Here is a 22,056-nt window from a genome sequence, read left to right as displayed (position 1 = left end):
AATATAAACAAGACTACCGTAACAACTAGCTACAACAACGACACTTTCGAAGTTAAGGGTACAGCTCTCCTCTACTACAACAACTGTTCAATCAATGTCAACGGCGAAATCTACAAAGACAACCGCATGTTTTACAGAGACGAACTTTTTCTACCCCTCATAAGCTATTCCGAAGTAAACGCAAAAACAATAACCAACAAACTGAGCGTCTACAGACTTAGAAGCTATCAACTAGAAAGTCACGAAACAACATCAAAGAAAAACAACATTATTATCCTAACAACCTGTTCATTGAGCATCATATTTACCGCCACACTTGTTTACATCGCAAGGATAAGAGCTAAAATTCAATTCACGCCTGACCTTCAACTAAACGTTCCAGCCCCTACGTCTTCCTTGTGGCCTTCACTTTACTCTAAGGGGGGAGGAGTTATGGAAACCCCCATAACACAACTACCTACCAAACCTCCAAGGTTACATATATAATAACTAAGTCAATGAACTAAATTAAAATCATAAGAATTATTGTTAAAATATAGAATAAGTAATTTGTAATTTGAATTCATAAGAATTACTATTAAAATATAATATAGAATAAGCAAATTGTAATTAAATTGAGTTCATGAGAATTATTAAAATACAGAATAAGCAATTTTACAATAAATTTATAAGCTTCATATTACCGATTGCCGAATTAACAAAAACTTGTAAAATGCTAATTAAGCAATATTAACATTATTGAGAAATTGATTAAGTTAGTATTAAATGCAGAATAAGCAATTTTGTAATTAAATTATAAGTTTCATTTTTAAACACTTTTAATAAAAGAATCAGTTGCAATTCAATGGTGAAAGAAAGTAGTGTATTGCTTTTTTTCTATCCTTTAAAAGATAGGAACATAACTCGCGTGTAAACGTCAACTTTAGCTTTGGTGGGATTAACTCTTCCCCCTTTAGGTTCAACAGTGTCCTCATTGTTGTGATGCGAGGTACTGGGAATGTCTCCTTTATTATTTTTTGTTTGTATTTTTATCTTATAGTTCCTTCTGTTGGAGTATGTTTTATAAGATAGTAGACCAATAATTATGGCAAGGATGATGAAATTAGTGGATAGACTTGCACCGTATTTGTACTTGATTCTTCTCAACTCTTGGGTATTAGTAATATGTAATTCTTTTAACATCTGTAAGGATAAGGCTTCCTCGAAGACATTTGTTGCATTTGAAATTAGTGCTATTGCAGGTAAAGGTTTAGCGGCTGATAGTTGTTTGCTCTTAAATGTTTGATTTTGTACCATGATAGTGGAGTTACTATGGTGAATTAGGAAGGTTCCTTGTAGTGACACGGATTTACAGGTTTTAATAACAACTTTTTGCAACTATTTTTTCCTGTTAATGGCAACAATTCAATGTACAACAAAGTTGACTGGTTTGAAGCTATTTTTACTTCGCTAAATTCCAGGGCTTCTATTAGGTTTACAAAAGGCATCTTTTGTTCCTTAAAAATATTTTTAGTATTGTTAATTTCAAAATTTGATAAAATAAAGGAATTGATAATACTTGCTTTGGCCCACTGTATTGAGTAATCTATCTGAACCAATTCATCTTTAATTATCTTAAGTTTGTGTTCTTAATTTCGGATAACCTCTTTTTTTGCTATTTCACTTGACTGGACTGTGTTTAAAAGGGTATTTGTTATTTATGAAATTTCGTTTAATCGATTAATGGTTAGCCTATTTATTATAACTTGCTTGCCGTTGTTGTTCAATAAATTGTTTGTCTGATCGGATATTAATTGGAAATCGGCGTGGTCTGGTGTGCCTGCTAGCCATTTCCAAGCAGTCCCAAGGATGTTCAATGATCGTTTTCGTCTCGGTTTAAGTCCTCTAAGGATGTTTTTAAGCAGTTCTATGTCATGTTTGAGGAAGGGGTAATTGTAATCCTTCTGGGTCACGTAATTTTTGATTGTAGCTTCTATCTCCAGGATCGCATTTTCATATTGGTCAAGGCTAATTGTATGTATGAGTTTAAATGTATCGGTTTGTAGTAAGGTAATTCCCTTATCGATTGCGATTATTTGGGAATTGCTGGAGTCCAATATTTGGGTTTCGCAGAGGCATGTCGTCATTAGTTTAAGGAGGAGTGCGAGTCCTATAAGAATTGCCATGTTGTTTCCTGTGAATAAAAGTAATTCTTATCAACCAGAAGTGGGTTAATTTCCTTCTTTCCTAGTTACATTTTTCCATCTAGTTTCTTATTAATCCTTTATGTACTATTCTTCCTGAGTTTGTAGTAACTGTGCTATTTTTATTTTCCGCTACAATTTCTTCTGTATAACGACAAGAGGGTTTATTTCCAATTCTTTTATCTGTCTTAACGTATATCAAATCGCCTACATTATAGTTTTTGTACGGTTTTCTTTTTTTGTTGTGATAATTTAGATCATTATCCTGCTAGTCTTTGAGCCTCTGAATGTTCTTTTGCTTTTCAGCTTCGATTTGGAGAGGGTCAGACATTACACGTCTTCCGAAAAATAGTTCTACAGGCTTTTGGTTCGTGGTAGAGTGAATTGAATAATTGTACTTCCAAATAGATTTGTCGAGGAGATCTGAAAAGGATGAGTGAATCCTTTCTGCCTTCAGACAACGCATTATTTCTGATAAAGTGCTGTGGAATCGTAAGATTTGGCCGTTTACTGTAATGGTATAAGTTGGACATTTGAATATTTCTATATATTTAATTGATCTTCTAAGAGATGGGTTATCGAGGCTGATCCTAATGATTTTTCATTGTCAATAACTATTTTTTCCGGTATCCCGAAACACATCAATAATCTTCTAAGAGGTTCTTTAATATGTTGCGTAGCTCTTGATTTAACTAATTTCACCTGCACATATTTAGAAAACTTGTCTATTGCGTTTTAAAAATTTTACATTGTTTTACATGGAGTCTATTTTTGCTTGCATTTTAGGAAAGTCGTATGATCGTAGAAGCTGTTGTTTATTTTCGCGTGAGCTGCGATGTGCTCGTTTGTGTTCATTTAGGATTTCATTCTCTTGCTGAGCTTCATCTGTCAAGTCAGTTAAAAACCTGCGCGTGAATCTGATTTTATAGTTACTGAAGTGTAAAGGGTAAATTTCTTGTATTTTGCCAAGAGTGGGTTCGTCTGTGCTTAAGCCATTTACGACTGATGGATTTAAATATCGTTTTAATATTTCAATAAGTTTCTCTTGAGAGTAATCAATTTCAGTTATAGTATGCCCGTGATATGTGGGGAAAATTATATTGAATCGATAAGAAGAAATTACTTCGACATTTAAAAATATTTGATTTTTAAATGCATTTATAGGTGCTTCCGTTATGGGTATTAGGTTATGATTGGAACTTTCATCGCTATGTATAGTTGCTGCCAGTGTATTTATTTGGGGCGGCCGTGAAAGTGCATCATCAACCACATTTGCCTTTCCTAGTTTATATTGGAGTTCGTAATCATATTCCTCCCGGATGGCTTTCCACCTTTTCATTTTATTGTTGTTATTCTTAGTACTAAGTGCGTACGTCAGCGGTTGGTGGTAAGTAAATATCTTAATTTTGGTTGATCCGTAAAAGAAGTTTCGTAAGTTGTTTAAGGCCCAGATTAGTTAGGTTAGTGAAATGAATGCAATGGGTTTATCATTTTGCGAGAGTACTGCTCCGACTGCGCAGTCAGACGCATCTGTTGTTAATTGGAATTCCTTTGAATAGTCGGGGTGTATGAGTATCACCTCATTTGCAGTGAGAGATATGAGTGTTTTTTTCGAAATGTTTTTGGGCACACGGCCATCCTCCCCCCTCAAAAGGACTGTAAGGGGTTTTGCCAGCATCGCGTAATCTTTGATAAAGCGGCGATAGTACCCTGAAAGTTCCAGAAAGGAACGAAGATCTTTTAACGTTCGGGGTTCTGGAAAGTTCATTATTGCTTCGGTTTTCTTCGGATTTGTTTTGAGGCCTTCTCGGTTTTTAGAAATTCGCTCTTATCTAATTGTATTTTTAGGTTGGCTTTCTCTAGAGTCTCGAAAATAATTGTAATGTCATTGAAATGAGTTTCTAGGTCTTTACTGAAGATAATGATATCATCTATGTAAACATAGCATCGCTTACCTATATGATCCCTGAGAATGTCATCGAGGGTCCTTTGAAATATAGAGAGGGCATTTTTCAGCCCAAAAGGCAATCGAGTAAACTCATACTTGCCGTTGTTAATAGAAAATGCGGTTTTTTCAACATCCGATTCTTTAAGTGGAATTTGATGAAATCCGCTCTTTAAATCGATTGTTGAAAAGTATTTGTTTTTGCCAAGTTGTGACAATACATCATTTATTTCAGGAATGGGATATTTTTCGGGCACCGTCACTAGATTCAACTTCCTATAGTCAACTACCATTCGATATTTCTTTTCTCCTGATGCGTCCAATTTCTTGGGTACGACCTATACGGGGGCATTATAGGGCGATCTAGATTGTCGAATGATTCCATCACGTAAGTATTCTTTAATTTGTTTTTCTACTTGCTCTTTTAAGCACATTGGGTAGGGATAACTTTTGGAATAAACTGGTCTGTCTGTTGTAGTGCGAATCTCGCCTTTTACTGTGGTAGTAAAAGTTAACTTTTCTTCGGGGTCGGCAAATAACGTCTTAAAATCATTCACTAAGTCTTGCAGTTTCTTCTTCTTCTTAATTGGCGCTATAACCGCTTACGCGATTTTGGCCGAGTTTAACAAAGCGCGCCAGTCGTTTCTTTCTCGTGCTAACCGGCGCCAGTTGGACACACCAAGTGAAGCCAAGTCCTTCTCCACCTGATCTTTCCAACGCAGTGGAGGCCGCCCTCTTCCTCTGCTACCACCAGCTGGTACCGCATCGAATACTTTCAAAGCCGGAGCGTTTGTATCCATTCGGACGACATGACCCAGCCAACGTAGCCGCTGGATCTTTATTCGCTGCGCTATGTCTATGTCGTCGTAAAGCTCATACAGCTCATCGTTCCATCGTCTGCGATATTCGCCGTTGCCAACGTGCAAAGGTCCAAAAATCTTACGCAGAATCTTTCTCTCGAACACTCCAAGCGTCGCTTCATCGGATGTTGTCATCGTCCAAGCTTCTGCGCCATACGTTAGGACGGGCATGATGAGAGTCTTGTAGAGTGTTAGTTTTGTTCGTCGAGAGAGGACTTTACTACTCAGTTGCCTACTTAGTCCAAAGTAGCACTTGTTGGCAAGAGAGATTCTACGTTGGATTGAATCTACGTCTTGCAGTTTCGCTTTTTGGATTTTATTTAAATGTTCTGTTCTAATATTGATAAGATTTACGTCTTGTGAGGATTGTTGTTTCAATTTAATTTGTTGCCTATTGACATGTAGTTATCCTTTGCGTGTATTACGGCGTCTAATTATTTTAATGAATCATTCCCTATAAAGGCGTGAAATGATTTTAATGTTGGTAACAAAAAAAAATTTACGGTGGTGTTTTCCAATCCGAAAACATTTGCAAAAGTATGATGTGTGATAGATATATTTCCTCCTACAGAGGTTGCGAAGAATGGGTTTTTATTTTTAACAGGTTTTTTTGCAAACTGGGGCTGCACATAATTTTTATTAGATCCAGTGTCTATTAGTATTTTCATTAACTCTCCATCACTTGTTTTGCATTCTATGTAAGGCAATGAAGATTTATTCATCCTAAAAAATGAATATCTGTAAAATCAATATTTTTTGAGAAGTCGCATTCTGTTGGATAGTTCTCTTCAGGATTTTCGGAAGGATAAATATAGTCGTGTAAGAATTCATCGTTGTCCATAGCGTTTTCATAGTCTTGGGTTTCTATGTTGAAATTGCGCTGCCTTTTGTCTGTGAAAAGCTGTGTGGATGCTGGTCTTTTTCTCTGATAATTATTATTTTGCGACGATCGATTTATATAATATATTATAATTATATCCGAAACCAGGGTTTGCGGCAGTGTAAGGATTTCTTGGAGGCTGTGGGAGATATGCTAATTCTGGATTAAAATTTCGGGTTCCTCTATTATTTGGATTGATACGATTAATAGGATTCCTAGGGAGGATTACAGGATGATTTTGATGAGGATTTTGAAGATTTTTTGGTAATCCATGAGCGTAATTTGTCCTGAAATATTGATTTTCCAATTTCAGACAAAGATGTAAGGCTTGAGGGAGATCAGCTGGTTCTCTCATTCCTAGCAACTTGGGTAAATCTCCGTTCAAACCACGAATGAATGTATCGAGAGCTTTATTTCTATATGTTTGGGTCATGATGCATAGTGTTTCGTGACTCATGTCCATACATGATATCTTATTTAAAATTAGGGATAAATGTGAGTAAACGTTTTGGTAAAATTGTTGTGTGGTCAACTGTCCTTGAAGAAGTGAATTCATTTGGTACTCAAGGGTACCGAAGTCTTTTTGATCCGCATAGTGGAGGGTGAGGCACTTGCAAATTGCCTTCCAATTTAAAGGCGTATTATAAGATTCTAAAGCTGCGTCCGCTTGACCTGTGATTTTATTTCGAATTACGCTTAAAATACCGAAGTATTTTGGGCTACCGCAGATGGGCTCGTAAATCTGTATTATCCTTTCTACACTCTTTTTCCAAGAACTGAATTCCTTTGGTTCGCCAGAGAATTCTCGAAGGCTTCGAACCACGTCGGGAATTTTGTCTAGTTCCCCTATATTGTTTGAGTTGGTCATGGTAATTGTCTGATCAACCTCTATTGTTGGGGTTTGTCTTTGTCCTAATCTAGCCTCAACTAATCTATTTACTAATTCTGCAATCTGGGTACTCATTTCCCTTGGCATTTCTGTGTTTGGTTGTAATTGACCAGTCAATACAGGTGGCCTAATTATATTATTATTTGTAGCCATTGTATGCTATTTTTTTTATTTTTGAAGTAAAAAAGAGCGAAAAAAAATATTTATCTTGTTTTTTCTCTTCTTCCCGAAATTAGGGTATCGTTAAAATTGCAGCAAGAATTTTTCGATTAAAGGATTGTTTTATGTCCAACTTTATTGTATTTTGTTATTATTATCCTATTAATTTAATAAATTTTAACGTTCTTGTTTAAACAAATTTACACTATATTATTACTTAATTATTTTCACAAATTTTAGTTTCTGTTTTATTTTTTTTTAACAATTTTGCATTATATTATTATTCAATTATTCTCATAAACTTTAATTTTTTTTTAATTCTTATTTCTAGTTTCTTACTCTTAATCCCTCGCTGCTCCTGGCGGAGTTGTCCTTTTTGAGCGTTTTATTTCGTTCTACTGGGGGTCCTGGACAGGAGACGACGTTGCGTGGTTGCCTGCGGACGGACACAACAGCCTTGGTTCGTTCCGGTTAATTTTTTTGCGGGATATCCTTGCAGCTCGGCGACTTCTCTTTCTTTATGTTTGTTTTTCGCGGGCTGGCTTAATTTGTATAAGTATTGTGCGTACGGTACGGTGGCTTATTTTGGCGAACGGACCGAAATAATATTCAAATTTTATTTTTTTTCGCACTGATACTCTGCTCCTTTTAGGCAATTGACCAAAACTTTTAAATACTTTTTCCGCACTTTAACCGAAAAACGTTGGGCGCCAGTTAGCCTCTCATCAGATTAAAACTTAAAAAAAATATTTTTTTTATGTGCTCATAGGCACATCTTTACTTTATTGAGTCTAAAACGAACTAACTTTAATTTGACATTTTGTTCTTAACCTAAGCTTGCGGCGGAATGTTGTCACATGCATCAAACATGTGCCATACCTGTTTCCCACGATTTCTGACTTTGGGTGATATGACACCCAAAGTTAGCTGACATAGCGTCAGCAGAAATTGCCTCGCGCATGTGAACGTCAACTTTAGCTTTTGTGGTATTAACTTATACAGGGATGCCATATTCTATAGAAATAGTGATGACAGCTCGGCCTCTCCTGACAGAAACTCGTTCCGAGTTAACCAGCTTCATGAACATCATCATTATCAATTTCAGGGAATGAAGCACAGCATGGCTTCATCTTCTCTGCTGTTGCAATTGTACTGTAATTTCTCTGCGAGCATTACATACCTTCAATATCTTCGATGACATATCGGTCGAATGTTTTTGTTGTAGCAGCATAAACATTCCCCATACTTACATACGGGAATGCTGCTGGAGTGGCAATCCTTGGCCGGATATAAATCCGGGTCGTTTCGGTAACGTAGAACAGACTGCCGTCGAATCGTAGGGCTTTCTTAACAATATATGGGCCCTTGTACTTTGGTTGGAGTTTTCTGGATTCACCTGTACTTGGTGGTGGAACTTCTAAGGGGGCCAAAGACCCTTCCTTATATGGCACTGGTTTCTTATGTCTAGCGCCCAATTTGGCCTTCCATATAACTCCAGCTGTTCTGATATTACGAATTGCTTCACTTCGTCGCCCGTTCATATGTAGTTGCTCATCTTCCATTTGCAGCGCTGCCAATATGTTATTTCGACTCAGATCGCGAAGCGGAAAATCGCAAACTAGGTCGATCGGTGCAAATTTCGTTGTTAGTTTAACTTTTGTATTTAGTGACCATTGCACCATACGAATATGTGTATCCCAGTCCTTTGCGTCGTTAGTCACTGTCCTTAAGTATGCCAACACTGCTTGATTTACGTGCTCTGCTAAGCCGTTCGAGCGCGGCGTTCGTACTGCTACCATAATGTGTTGAATGTTATTCGTTTGGCAAAAATTACTGAATGCAGCCGATGTGAACGCAGTACGGCGGTCTGTCACAATTCTTTGTGGTAAGCAAAAATACAGTGATAGTTTGTTGGTAGAATCTGCCTTGCATACCATTGTGAAAGAGATTGATGAGTCTCTTTTCAGAAAGAGTTTGCGGCGGGCACCTTCCTCAATATTGAGGGTGATTTTAATAACGTCGTTCCGGAGGAATCACTAAGTCTCTGCATAAACTGGGGGTCGGAAGCGACTTTATTAGATTTATCTACAAAATGCTTAGCGACAGAACAGTCGCGGCAGAGTGGGTCGGCATCTCTACCCGCCGGCAGGTGAGGAGGGGCACTCCGCAAGGTGGTGTTCTCTCACCATTTCTCTGGGTTGTTGCTGCGAATGACTTGCTGGAGGAGCTGGTAAGAGGGGGCTGCGGGGCAATTGCCTCCGCAGATGTTAGAGGAAAATTTGTGGATACTCTGTACAATTTGATGCAGGAATATCTGAACGTAGTTGTTAGATGGGCAACGGACTACAGCCTGTCGGTGAATCCTCTTAAAATGGAGCTCGCCCTGTTTACGTGGAAGCATAAAATACCCAGAGCTCAACTTCCCTTACTAGGGGGCGCTCCTTTGATGCTTTCCGACAAGCTGAAGTACCTAGGTATTATCCTTGACTGGACCGTCTAAAAGGCATAGTCAAGGCAAAACGTGGTCATATCGATTCTTAATTTCATCATATTAATAATATCATACTGACTCCTAATTTCATATTATTTTATGAAAATGCTCTTAATAAAAATAGCTACCGTTCGGAGTCAGCTTGAAAATGTAGGTCCCTCCATTTGTGGAACAACATCAAGACGCACGCCACATATATGAGGAGGAGCTCGGCCAAAACCGAAAAAAGGGTGTACGTGCCACTTATATGTATATGTATATAAAATAAAAACTTAATATTTCGTGGTAAATCCAGAGCTCTTCCCTTTTTTTCAATTTCCTCTAAGTTCTCTATGGGTTTAAGGTCTCGGGATTGTAAAGGCCAATAAAATCCATTTCAGTGGCATTAATACGATGAAGCGGCCCCAGATCAATAAGGAAAAAAGACTACAACATGGCCCTTATGACCGACTAACCCAAACACAATACCAAACCCTAAGCTCTTTTATTAATTGTGGATCACTTTAAAGTGATATTCCTTTATGTTTCTTGCAATCGTACTGCCCGTTTTTTTTCGGCCTCCTTGATATATTATTGCGATGGTTGTTTTCTTTTATAATGTTGGAAACAATTTACGAAGTTGACGAGTTGTATATTTTATGAAAATGCGTTTTGAAAATTTCAGTTATTATATTCTTCACTAAATAGCATTCACAAGGCTTTGTCAAATTTTTCAGGGCCATTGCTTACCTTTACTTTTACCTTTCCCTAATAGAACGTGTACTCGTAACAAATTTTTGCTCACAAATGATGCTGAGGATATGCCTCGATCAAAATAAACAAAATACAAATAAAGCCCGTATACATAAACTTTGGTGTTGTATCAACAGCTGCCTATGAATACTTGTATTTATATGAAATCGTTCACTTGGCCAAATTTGAGCATGCTCATTAGATAAAAACAAATACACTTATTCTAAAAATTTTGAAAGCAAGTTACCCGTGTGGAGTTGCCTGATCTCCCATCGGGCGCGTCCCAGGTGGTGGATTGAGAAGACCTGGCATCACACGAGTGGCCTTCCCTGATGGGGTGGGTGCAACACTCGTGTGATGACTCAAAGTTGGCATAGAATCAGGGTGCCACCCGCGAACCAAACTGTCTACAGAGGAGTCCCGAAAAAAAACCAAACATGGTAATGGAAAACAAAGGATCTATTACTCCAGGTGGAATCAACACAAGTGGCAATCCACCCGCTTGGGCGGCAGGGGCATGGATTCTGGAGGCCCCAACCATTACCCAAGTCTCTCAGCTCTACGAGCGAGAGCGCATCCTGGAGGAGACGGGGGTTGCTATCGCAATCTCCTCTCCTTCAGAGTCTTAGAAACGTTTCCCTGTTCCGGAGGGCCTGAGTTTTGAGGTCTCTTCGGCGGCTGTACGACCTCCCACGAAAGCACGGAAATCGAAGAACGTGGCAAGGAGGGAGAGAAGAAAGCGGCGTCAAGGCTCATGCGGGAGAAATTCTCATGTGGCTCTGCCGGCCCATCTGCGTCTGTGTCTTCCAAAAGACCTCGGTCAGCGGAAGTGACACCCACGGAAGCTACCGAATCCTAGGTGGGCACGGGCGCTCCCAAGTGGTCTTGCCCTCGAGGTAAGCGGAGAAGGACGGTGGCTGAAAGCAGCACACCTCCCTTCCTGCGGTTACCGCCAATGGCCAAGCCACGACCCCTCAAGGTACGAGCGTGGTCTTAACGTTAGTCAATGTGGCGGGAAAAGGTTCTGCGGAGCCACGTCCCTATCGGCGTCTCGACAAAATGTCCAGTACAGCTCTCTGCCCGACAAAATCTTCGTCAGTGAACGATGGGGAGCTGGACCTTCACGCAAGCACATCCAAGGGTGCGGCCAAGCCATCCTATAGCGAGAAGGCTGCTGGCCCCCGACCTGTGGCTGTGATTGGAAAACTGGGGCCTCACCATCAGCTGACGGATGCAGAAATCAAATACTGCAAAAGTCAACTGATGCGTCAGGTTATTGCCTCCGGTCCTGAAGCCAACGCGAAGGGCTACGAGACAAAAGACGGCACCATAAAAGTGACGTGCGCGTCTCTGGAAAACTTCGAGTGGATCAGGACCGCGGTCAATAACGTGCCCCCCATGGGGACCACTCGCTTCGCAGTCTACAGCGCGGAGAGTGTACCCCTCAGGAAGGCCATTTGCTGGATTTCGGATCTAGACCTGTCTACGGCGGATGTCCCATCCTGTCTACGTGCCCAGAATCCGGGCATCAACACGAAGCTTTGGCGAGTCCTCTCGTACACCAAGAGCAAAAACCGGGAAGGCCAGTGTTGAAGTCATGGGCTCACGGTACGGGAACCGTTTGAGTCTTTTCTTTGGGACGGTCAGCTTCCATGTATTTCCCAAATGATTGGTTCGGACGATTCCTACTACCGTCCCTTAACGGTGACGCAGATTAACTTGCAGCATTCCACAGCCGCTACTGCACTACTAAGTACAAGGCTTACGCAGCTGCACACATTACCCCACATTACAACAGTGCAAGAGCCCTGGGTCCTTAGGGGCCACGTTATTAAATGACAGGAGTTCGAGTAGGCCTAGGACCGGTCTTATAGTATCATCCCATCTCCCTGTGACGGGTCTTGAGCAATTCTGTTGCCAAGACCTGGTAGCAGATGAGGTGTGTTACAGAGGTAGACGCGGATGGTCGAAGTTTGTGATTCCATGTGCTTATTTTCCTTACGATGCTCTGGAAGGGCCACCACCCGGAAAGGCCACTAGTCTCGTGAGGTTCTGTGAGTGGCGCAGTCTGGGCCTCATCCTATGTTGCGATGCTAATGCCCAGCATACAATCTGGGGCAGCAGCAAGTGCAATGGACGGGGCTCTCGACTATTCGAATGTATCACGTCCTCTTGCCTAGACATACATAACAAGGGCTCACAGCCAACGTTTGTAACAGCTATAAGCCAGGAGGTGATTGATCTAACCCTATCAAACTCAAAACTTGGGTGGTCAATCAAGAACTGGAGAGTCCTTGCTGAAGATTCGTGCTCGGGCCACAGGTACATTGAGTTTCAGTGTGGCGAGGAGGCACAAATGCCATTGCCCTCTAGAGACCCCAGAAAACCAGACTATCTGAAGTTTAGGGAGGTATTGCGGGACCTTGACGTTGCGCCACTAAGACTTCGAAAAGAACAGGCCATTGAGGCGGCAGTTGAGAAACTCCACTCGACCTCTCTCTAACCAGACTCCCGTTCCTTGGGGGAATCGAGAGCTCCAGATGTTGAGGTGTGAGTCGAGAAAACTTCTAAACCGGGTCCTCAAGACTAACCTTGCAGAGGACTGGGAGCGATACCGTCATGTTCAGAAGAACTACAAGAGGCTTATTCGAGAATCGAAAAGAGCCTCATATAGGGAATTCTGCAATCTGGGGTCACTTAGGAAATCTAATGGCTGTTTCACGGAGCGGCAAAGTGAGACACTCTGCTTGCTGATGGAATCTCACATTCCTGGTAATCAGATAAGCGTCAGCCGGCAACAGCCCTTATTGATAGAGGCAGTTGTCAGAGCTGTTAGACCTTCTTGGAATGACTGATTCGTTGCCAGATCTGTGGTGAATGAGGCCGCCATTCGATTTGCCATCAAATCTTTTGGCGGCTACAAGTCGCCCGGACCAGATCGCATATATCCTGCCATGCTGAAGGAAGGTGCAGAGTCCGTGACAGCAGCCCTGAAGAAAATCTTCTCGGCATGCCTGGCACTGGCTTACATACCACGCTCTTGGAGGATGGTGAGGGTCCCTTTCATCCCAAAGGTTGGAAAATACGACTACACCAGCCCCAAAAGCTTTAGACCCAACAGCATGACCTCTTTCATGCTGAAAAGTCTCGAACGACTGGTGGAATTTCGCATACGTCAGAAGTCGCTGAAGGCTCACCTTCTGTCTCCATTTCAGCATTATTATCAGAGTGGAAAATCCTGCGAGTCGGCAATGCAAAACCTTGTTGCTAGGGTAGAGCTGGCCATCGACAGGAGGGACTACGCTATGGGCGTCTTTTTAGACATAGAGCGGGCGTTTGATAATGCCATTTTTGACAGTATGTGCAACTCTGCTAGTAGGCACGGCGTAGACCGGGTGCTAGTAAATTGAAAATCTGCAGGAAAGTGCAGAAAACTCTGGATCGGATTGATAATTGGTGCTGTGCGAATAGGCTATCGGCAAATCCCGCCAAGACTGGTATTGTCCTTTTCACCAGAAGGTAGAAGCTTGATATCCAAGGAAATTAAATATCTTGAAGTAATCCTCGATAGTGAGCTCCTATGGAAATCACACGTTGAAACAAAGACATCCAAAGCACTGACAGCATTCTGGCAAGGTCCTATGGACCTACACGGCTATGATAAGACCTATTATCACCTATGCATCAGTGGTCTGGATGAGTATACTCTCTCTAGTGGGAATCAGGAGGACCTTATCGAGACTACAACGCACTGTGGCCATCTGTTGCACCGGAGCTTTTCCGACTACTTCAGGCCCGGCATTAGATGCTCTGATTGGCTTACCACCACTTGATGCTTTCATCCAAGAAGAGGCCTTTAAGGCCATCTGCAGACTGAAACACAATAGGAATTGGTACGGACCCTGTCCGGCATTGGAACACAGAGAAGGCATGATCGTCGATCCAATGATTCTCTCTATGCCATCAAGAGTCGTACTTGAAAAGAGATACAGTGTAATGCTACCAGAGGCTCAGTTGTGGGAAGACTCTGAAAATGAGCCCGGCAAACACTGTTTTCGCATCTTTACGGATGGCTCCAGGACCGAGCATAGCTCCGGTACTGGGGTCTACGTGGAATTCAGCGGGACAAAACTGCACTTTGCTCTTGGAATGCATGCATCTGTGTTTCAGGCGGAGGTGTATGCAGTTCAAGAAGCGATGAACTTTGTTGTGGAAAAGCGATGGAGAGGCTGATCTATATGTGTTTGCAGCGACAGCCAAGCTGCGCTTATGGCCTTAGACAGCCCTCCAACCACATCAAGGGTAGTGCAGTCCTGTAAATCCAGTCTGAACTATGTCGGTAGACATAATAGCCTGATGCTAATATGGGTCCCGGGACGCGTGGGTATCGCGGGTAACGAGACCTCTAACTCCTTAGCTAAGATGGGCTCTGAGGCTAACTTCTTTGGCCCAGAGCCCGTTTTGCCACTCCCTTCTGCTGCCATCGAAGCCACGGTTAGCAAATGGGTAACTACCACCCACATGTGAGCTTGGCAGGCTGAGAGAGGCTGCAGATGGACTAAACTGATGTTACCTGTCATGTCCGATCGACTGTCGCAAACCCTTCTGTCATTAAGCAGAGGGGAGTGCAGACGGCTGGTTGGACTGATGATGGGCGAAGCACATGGAAAGGTTGGGCATCTCAGACAGTGTACTCTTCCCAGCTTGTGAAGAGGAGGATGAGACGGCGGTCCACTTCATGTCTGCCCTGCCTTCGCTCGAATCAGGTTTGAGGTCTTTGGCACTGATGTGTTAAGAAGCGACCATCTTGGCTCCTTGGCACCACAAGATCTACTCAGATTTCTTCGGAGATCGGGTAGTTTTAAAGAAAATTAAAAGGGAATCCAAGTGTAGTACAATGGACTTAATTAATGTCTGAGTGCTGCACTTGCCAGTTGTCCCGACAAAAAAAAAAGGTAAATTTAAATAGGAATAAAATGGATAAATGAAGTTATTATTGTAAAAAATAAATTTCACTAACTTTATTAGGCATAATTTAACCATTTTCAGTTTACATTTTTGTAGTAGCGCTCAACGCAGACGCCACTACCCAAACCGCATCACCGACCTGGCAACGCTTGATGTACGAAACACCGTTAACAGCTCACGATGGACAGACATTACAAAGGCAATACGAGAAAGCTTTCGAATACCTGCATACCTACTAAGGATTCTCCAAAGCTGCCTAAGTGAGCGTGAACTGTGACACACCAGATGGCCGGAAAACAAAAGCGGTAACGTCTGGCGCAGCTCTAGGATCTTTTCTCGACCCCGATCTCTGGAATCTGAGCCACGACGAGATATTGAGCATAAAAATAGCAGAATATACATATCTAGTGGGATTCGCGGACGATACCAGCCCGGAACGCTGAGGACGCAGCAAAGGTCACGGGTATGCTAAGTAGATTAATGGCAAACATCGGGCCAAGACAAAGTAAAATGAAGCTAATAGTACAGTCCATATAATTTAATGTTTGAAGATTACTTGATGCAAATGTTGACCACACCTGCGCTTCAAATTGTCCATCCGCTTAATCCAATTTCATTTATTTATTTATTTATTTATTTAAGTCTATGAATTACAATCCTTACAGACTATGATACAAAAGTTGCTTAGATTAAACTACAAATATATTACATGTATTTAAAAACTATACTAGCTACTAACTATTGTAACTATAATATAGAATTCAAAAGATTTAAAAGTGCTATTCTTGAAAGCGAGAAATCAAGAAGAACATCATTATGAACGGCATTTAATTCCCGTAAATCACGAGTAATGGGAGCATTACTGGCATACGTAGTTCTAAAGTTTCCCCCATAATAAGGGTAGAAGTTCCTAAGAGATCGCTGGGGAACATTAAATCGAATCCTTTCCAACAAGTAGGGACAATCAATTACTCCAGTAATAATATTATGAGTAAAAGACAGACACAGTATAGACCAGTGATTTCCAAAGTGGTCTATATCGACCCCAAACTTAGACGAGGACGGCACTACTCGGACAACACTGAAGCGACGAATGAACGAAGATGAGTTGGCGGGAAAGAACGACAGAAGTGAAGGTTGGAAGTAAGGCGGCAACTTGTTCATTTCGTCACTCTATAAATACGAATGTGGGGAAAATACGTTTATTCAATATTCGTTTCCTGAATCTTGAAAAGGAAAGTGCTAAGAAAATATTTTGAAAAATATAAACAGATTACAAATTATAGTGAGTCAGTGTTATTTTGTTTGAGAGTGCTGGAGAAAAGTAGGTACATTATTTTTTATTAAATTTTAGTTTTGTACTCGTAGTTAGCAAAGATAGATAAATTACGCCAATCATGACTTTAGTTATTAGTAGTTTAATATTCAATCATGCAAAATTACACGAGTAGGTACTCCTCAATAGTTTCTTTTTAAAAGTTTTAGCAATCGGTATTATAATTACAGTGCAATCTCCGAAATTCGAGCTAATTGTTGCAAGAAGATGTTCGAATTATGGAATGTTTTCGGAAAAATCAAAAAATATTTTTAATATACAGCTGCTGGATTTTTTGTCTTATTTAAATAATTTAATTTTGCCCACAGATGACTGATGCCATATCCGAATACAAAAAGAAATGTAGACAGTACAGTATTGATTATTTGAAATTTGGCTTCATTCCATCATTGCCGGGCAAACAATTGCCTATGTGCCTTTTATGCAACAAAGTTTTGAGCAATGATGCTATGAAACCATCTAAACTGCAAGATCATCTGAGAAGATGCCACCCTGATAAAACAGAGAAAGATTTGAAATACTTTCAAACACTCGAAGATGAATTTCAGAAAACATCTACACTGGACAGAATGTTTGTTTCGACGTCACAAAGAAATGATGATGGTTTGCGAGCGTCTTACAATATCTCGTTACTTATAGCAAAATCCGGAAAACCGCATACTATCGGAGAGAAGTTAATCTTGCCAGCCGTTGAAGAGGTTTTAAAAACTGTTTTACACAAACCTGCATCTGATATCATTAAAAAAATTCCCTTAAGCAACAATACTGTTGAAAGACGTATTGATGAAATGAGTTCTGATATTGAAAGCTTCTTATGTAATTATTTGCAAACGACCCACTTCTCTCTACAACTGGACGAGTCAACTTTACCTGATATGCAGCATTATTATTGGCATATGTTCGTTTTATTATGAATCGAGAAATCTACGAAGAAATACTCTTCGCAAGAACTTTGAAAACCGACACGGATTACTTCATTGTAAAAGCAATTCCTCTATCAAATACTTATAATATCAGTAGCTACAGATGGAGCACCTGTCATGGTTGGACGTTATTGTGGATTTATAAGCTATTTAAAACAAAATGTGCCAGGGGTGTTAGCAATACATTGCGTCATCCATCGACAACATTTAGTTGCTAAAAATTTGCTTCGAATCCGAAGCAACGCGTTGAATTCGCGGTTATTTGCGCAGTTGTGTGAAGAAAAGGACGAACACTTTCATCAATTACTCCTTTACACTGAAGTACGCTGGCTGTCGAAAGGCTTATGTTTACAAGATTTTTTGCAATTTTTGAGACTATTTTAGGATTTCTGGGTACTAAAGATAAAAATTTGAAAGAAAATTTAATGAAGAGGAAAACACACATCGCCTATTTAACAGATTTGTTTAGAAAATTGAATATGGTTAATTTGCAATTACAAGGCGACAGTTTAAATTTGATTAAAACAAAGTCCATCTTATCAGCGTTTCTTGCCAGAGTTAAACTAATGAAGCAAAATATTGGACGGGGCGAATTTTCTAAGTTCGCCAATTTGTCACAGACAAGCTGCCAGGAAGACGACGTTTCAACTTACGTTCAACATTTAAACGCCCTCTATTCAGATTTTGAATCTAGGTTTGAGGATATTTTGACTATGGTAATATCACCGTGGATAATTAATCCATATGGTGACATAGAAGAAACGAATGTCATAATACAAGAGACTGAACTAAGTACAAACGAAGATCTTAAGGTTCAGTTTAAAAACGGATATCAACAATTTTGGCTACAAAACAACATACCCGTTACTTATCCGGTATTATGGAATATAGTGAGGAAATTTTTAGTTTCCTTTCCATCGTCATACTTAGTGGAAAGGGGGTCCAGCGCTGTTACCAATCTCCTAACGAAAAACGGAACAGACTGCACATCATTAGCCGTGGAGATTTAAGATTAACCCTTACAAAATTTACTTACTGCTTATGTTATTTTATTTATAGTTTATTTTCTGCTACGTATTATATTTTACATAACAGATACAAAATTTTATTTTGAGTAGTTTTAATTTAAATTCAATTAATATGCAATTAATAAATGTATAAGTTAACATGTGTTTTTACTTTAAGTTTTTAACACTAAACTTCACTACAGTTAGAAATTTACAGGAAAACAAGATCAGGTAAGTAGGGGGTCTACCCAACACGGAAAAACATGGCAAGGGGTCTACGACACAAAAAAGTTTGGGGAACTCTGGTATATACCTACGAATCTCTAAGGACTTGAAACTTATAAGCATGAGACGAGCAGAATATGATGGCATGGGATCAATAAAATTCAAGGACCGAAGGGCATATTTGAGAAATATTTTTTGCACACGTTCGATTCTATTCATAGCTTGCTGACTACAAGGTCTCCAAATAAAAGCAGCATATTCTAAATGAGATCTAACAAAAGATGTATAGAGTAACTTAATGGTATAGGGATCAGAGAACTTAGTGGCGTTCCGTCTGACGAAGCCCAACATCGAAAAAGATTTTGAAGTAATATAATTTATATGGCTATTAAAAGAGAATTTGTTATCGAAGATAACGCCAAGGTCCTTAAACTCGCCAACACACTGCAGGACACATGTCGAGATACTGTACTTAGTGCACAAAATGTTAGATGTTTTCGAGTAAGATATTTGGAAGCACTTAGATAAGTTCAGCGACAGTCGTGAAAATTGGGACCATAAGTAAAGCCTATTCATATCGGCTTGAAGTTTAATGGCATCCTCTTGCGTCTTGATCGCTGAGAAGATCTTAAGGTCATCAGCATAAAGCAAAAATTTAGCAAATGTGAAACAACTTTTGATGTCATTAATAAATAACACAAATAAAAGCGATCCCAAGATACTTCCTTGCGGAACACCTGAGGTGGCAGCAAAGGAGGTAGATGAAATACCATCGATTGTTACAACACAGCGTCTATTGCTCAAATAAGATTTTATCCATTGCAGAAATGTAGAATGAAAGCCAAGACTAGCTAATTTTTTGACTAAGATTCTATGAGAAACTTTGTCGAAGGCTTTCGAAAAGTCGGTGTAAATACAGTCGACCTGGAAGCCAGCGGAGAAAGAATCAATGCAGTATTCACTAAAAACAGCCAGATTAGATACTGTAGATCTGTTAGCAATAAACCCATGCTGATTAGGGCAAATTAAAGATTTAACGGCAAAACTCAGCTTTGCATAGACCGCGTGCTCAAAAATTTTGGAAACAGTTGACAGCTTAGAGATAGGTCTATAATTTCTAACGTCATTTTTATTGCCACTCTTAAAGAAGGGCGTAATGAAATAGAATTTCCATGCGTCAATGAAACAACCCGACGATAAAGATTTGTTGAAAATAATTTCCAGAGGATAGACGAAGGCTGGACAATTTTTTATCAAAACTGCTGAAAGTCCATCAGCATCAGTTTGAGAGGATGATTTCAATTTAATTAAAGCGTTACTAATATCCTCAGAAGAGAGGCAAAGACCTCCAAAGTTCAGGGCATAATCTAAGTCAGAAGAAAAGTCGGATGGGCGATCAAGTTCGTCGTCAACAAAATTAGATTTAAAAAATTCAGCAAACAAGTTTGCCGTTTCAGTTGGGCTTCGCGCTTGGGATTTGCTTTAATGTTTAACTCTCACGGTTTGCTTTTTTGGTTTTAAATGGACGAAAATTGTACCTCAAATTTTTTTGTTGATTATAATAAAGTATGAAATTTGATGAATTTTCAGCCCAAAAAAAAAGAAATTCTTAGAGCGCTTTTTGTAAAAAGTGAAAAAAACGAAAGATAATGGAATAGTATAAAATAAGCAAGTAATTAACATGAAATAAAGTAAAAATGTGTTATTGTAGATATTTTTATTATGAATTTTTACATGAACATAAAATATATTTGATATTTTATTATTTTTTTACGAACTTTTGATCATAACCAATTCAAATATGATGACAATTGTATTCACAAACAGCACGTTGCAAATGCTTAGAATAATTTGGATGACTTTTTAATACCTTATAATTGTTCCAACTTGCACTAAAGTCATGATGCAAAGATTCTACAGCTTGTTCACTGTAAAACCCTAATCCGCATTTGTTTTTCAAACAAAATTGTGGCACATGATGAAACAAAGCGTGAATTTTTGGAGTTACTGAAGTACCAAGATCCAGGAAGCTTTTCTGGAATTCGTCGATATCATTTTGATACGTGTCCTTTAATACTGAAGAAAAGCAACTGTCAACAACTTTCTTTAAATTTTCAAAAGCTTTTACAAATTTAAGGCACTCCAAATTACATATAGCTCTTAGTTTATCGACACTATCCAAAAGTTTTTTGCATTGATTACCTTCAAAGGCAGGAGAACCGTAAGTTAGCGACCTTTCAACGTGACAATTTTTGGCCCACAGTAAACTTACTTCTTCAAATTTTATCATCATGTCATTGAATATAGTGTTTACTGCTCCAATCATCAAATGCAACTCGGGAGGCGGAATAATGTCTAAAATTTCTTTTCGTGAATCAAGCGATGAAAAAACTGGAAGATTAACACAATTTTTGTAATTTTTGGCTTTTTTATAGTTTTTACCTTCGTGAATCCAGCATTCATAATTTCTTACACAGTTTCCAATACTTCTAGAGTTACCACAAAGATTTAATTTACCACTCTGAGCGTCGCATCATGTGCATGGATGTGTACTAGTATGAGTCATTAATCCAGTGATGATGTTTGCTAATTTAAGATCAGTTGCAACGATGCCGAGAAGATCATTTATGTCCAAAGCTGACCAAATGAGTTTAACATTTGTAAAATTCTCTTGAACGTTAGGTGCAGCACATAGAAGTAAAACTTTTTTGACACCAGAAGATTTAAATTTTTTCGTAGAATTTTGAATTTTCATTGTTTTTGATTCTTCTTTAATCTGTAATGAGACACATATTTTTAAGAATCCACCTCCTCCATCGATGCCAAATTTAAAATGTAGTTCATCGGCGTTTTGCTCACGCTCTCCACATACGAAATTTATGAAACCTTTTGTATCTTTACAAATTATAACTCGCTCTGGTTCCTGAGTTACATTTTTAGCCTTCTCACGTATAAATGGAAAATCGCGTTCTTCAAAGAATGAATCTAGTTTGTGATTCTTTCCGACAATTTTGTTTCTCAAATGTGGTTCAATAATTCGATTACTGTTTGATCCTTTACGAACTGCTTTTGCTATCTTATAGATCGTATTATTGCTGCAATTTAAATCACTCTGTAATTTATATAGCTCATCATTAGAAATTTTTGAATTTTTTGTCATTTTTGGTTTAACATCCAAAATTAACGGCTTACCGCGAGTTTGTGACAATACAACCAGATTTTTATCTTCCGTCTTCTTTTTAGTGCTGGTATTTTTCTCATTTATAACACTCTTCAACAATGAACTAATTAACTGCTCTTTTTCTGTTACATTACAATTATTTTCAATTTTCTCTTTGACATTAGGGATTAAAATACTAGGAGTACACTTATGTCCTGATCGTAAATAACCTAGGCAGTTTTCACATTTTTTGTTATTATTTGTCGATTTTATTGTTTTTAGAGTATTATTTTTGTGA

The 22,056-nt window shown here is 39.3% G+C and overlaps 1 protein-coding gene across 1 annotated transcript in view; it reads right to left on the bottom strand.

The window, feature by feature from the left end:
* Positions 1-2,937: 2,937 nt before the first annotated feature.
* Positions 2,938-22,056, bottom strand: part of LOC129250652 (uncharacterized) — an 83,376-nt gene continuing 64,257 nt past the window's right edge. Inside the window, exons 6-7 of the mRNA XM_054890254.1 lie at positions 8,288-8,708; positions 2,938-3,088 (exon numbers count right to left, since the gene is read on the bottom strand). Of these exons, the coding sequence (XP_054746229.1) occupies positions 2,938-3,088; positions 8,288-8,708 (572 nt within the window). The remainder of the gene's footprint in view (positions 3,089-8,287; positions 8,709-22,056) is intronic.

Source organism: Anastrepha obliqua, chromosome 6 (genome assembly GCF_027943255.1).
Source record: "Anastrepha obliqua isolate idAnaObli1 chromosome 6, idAnaObli1_1.0, whole genome shotgun sequence".
NCBI classification, from domain to species: Eukaryota; Metazoa; Arthropoda; class Insecta; order Diptera; family Tephritidae; genus Anastrepha; species Anastrepha obliqua.
Note: the sequence above shows the minus strand (reverse complement) of the source record. Positions and strands in the feature narration are given on the sequence as shown.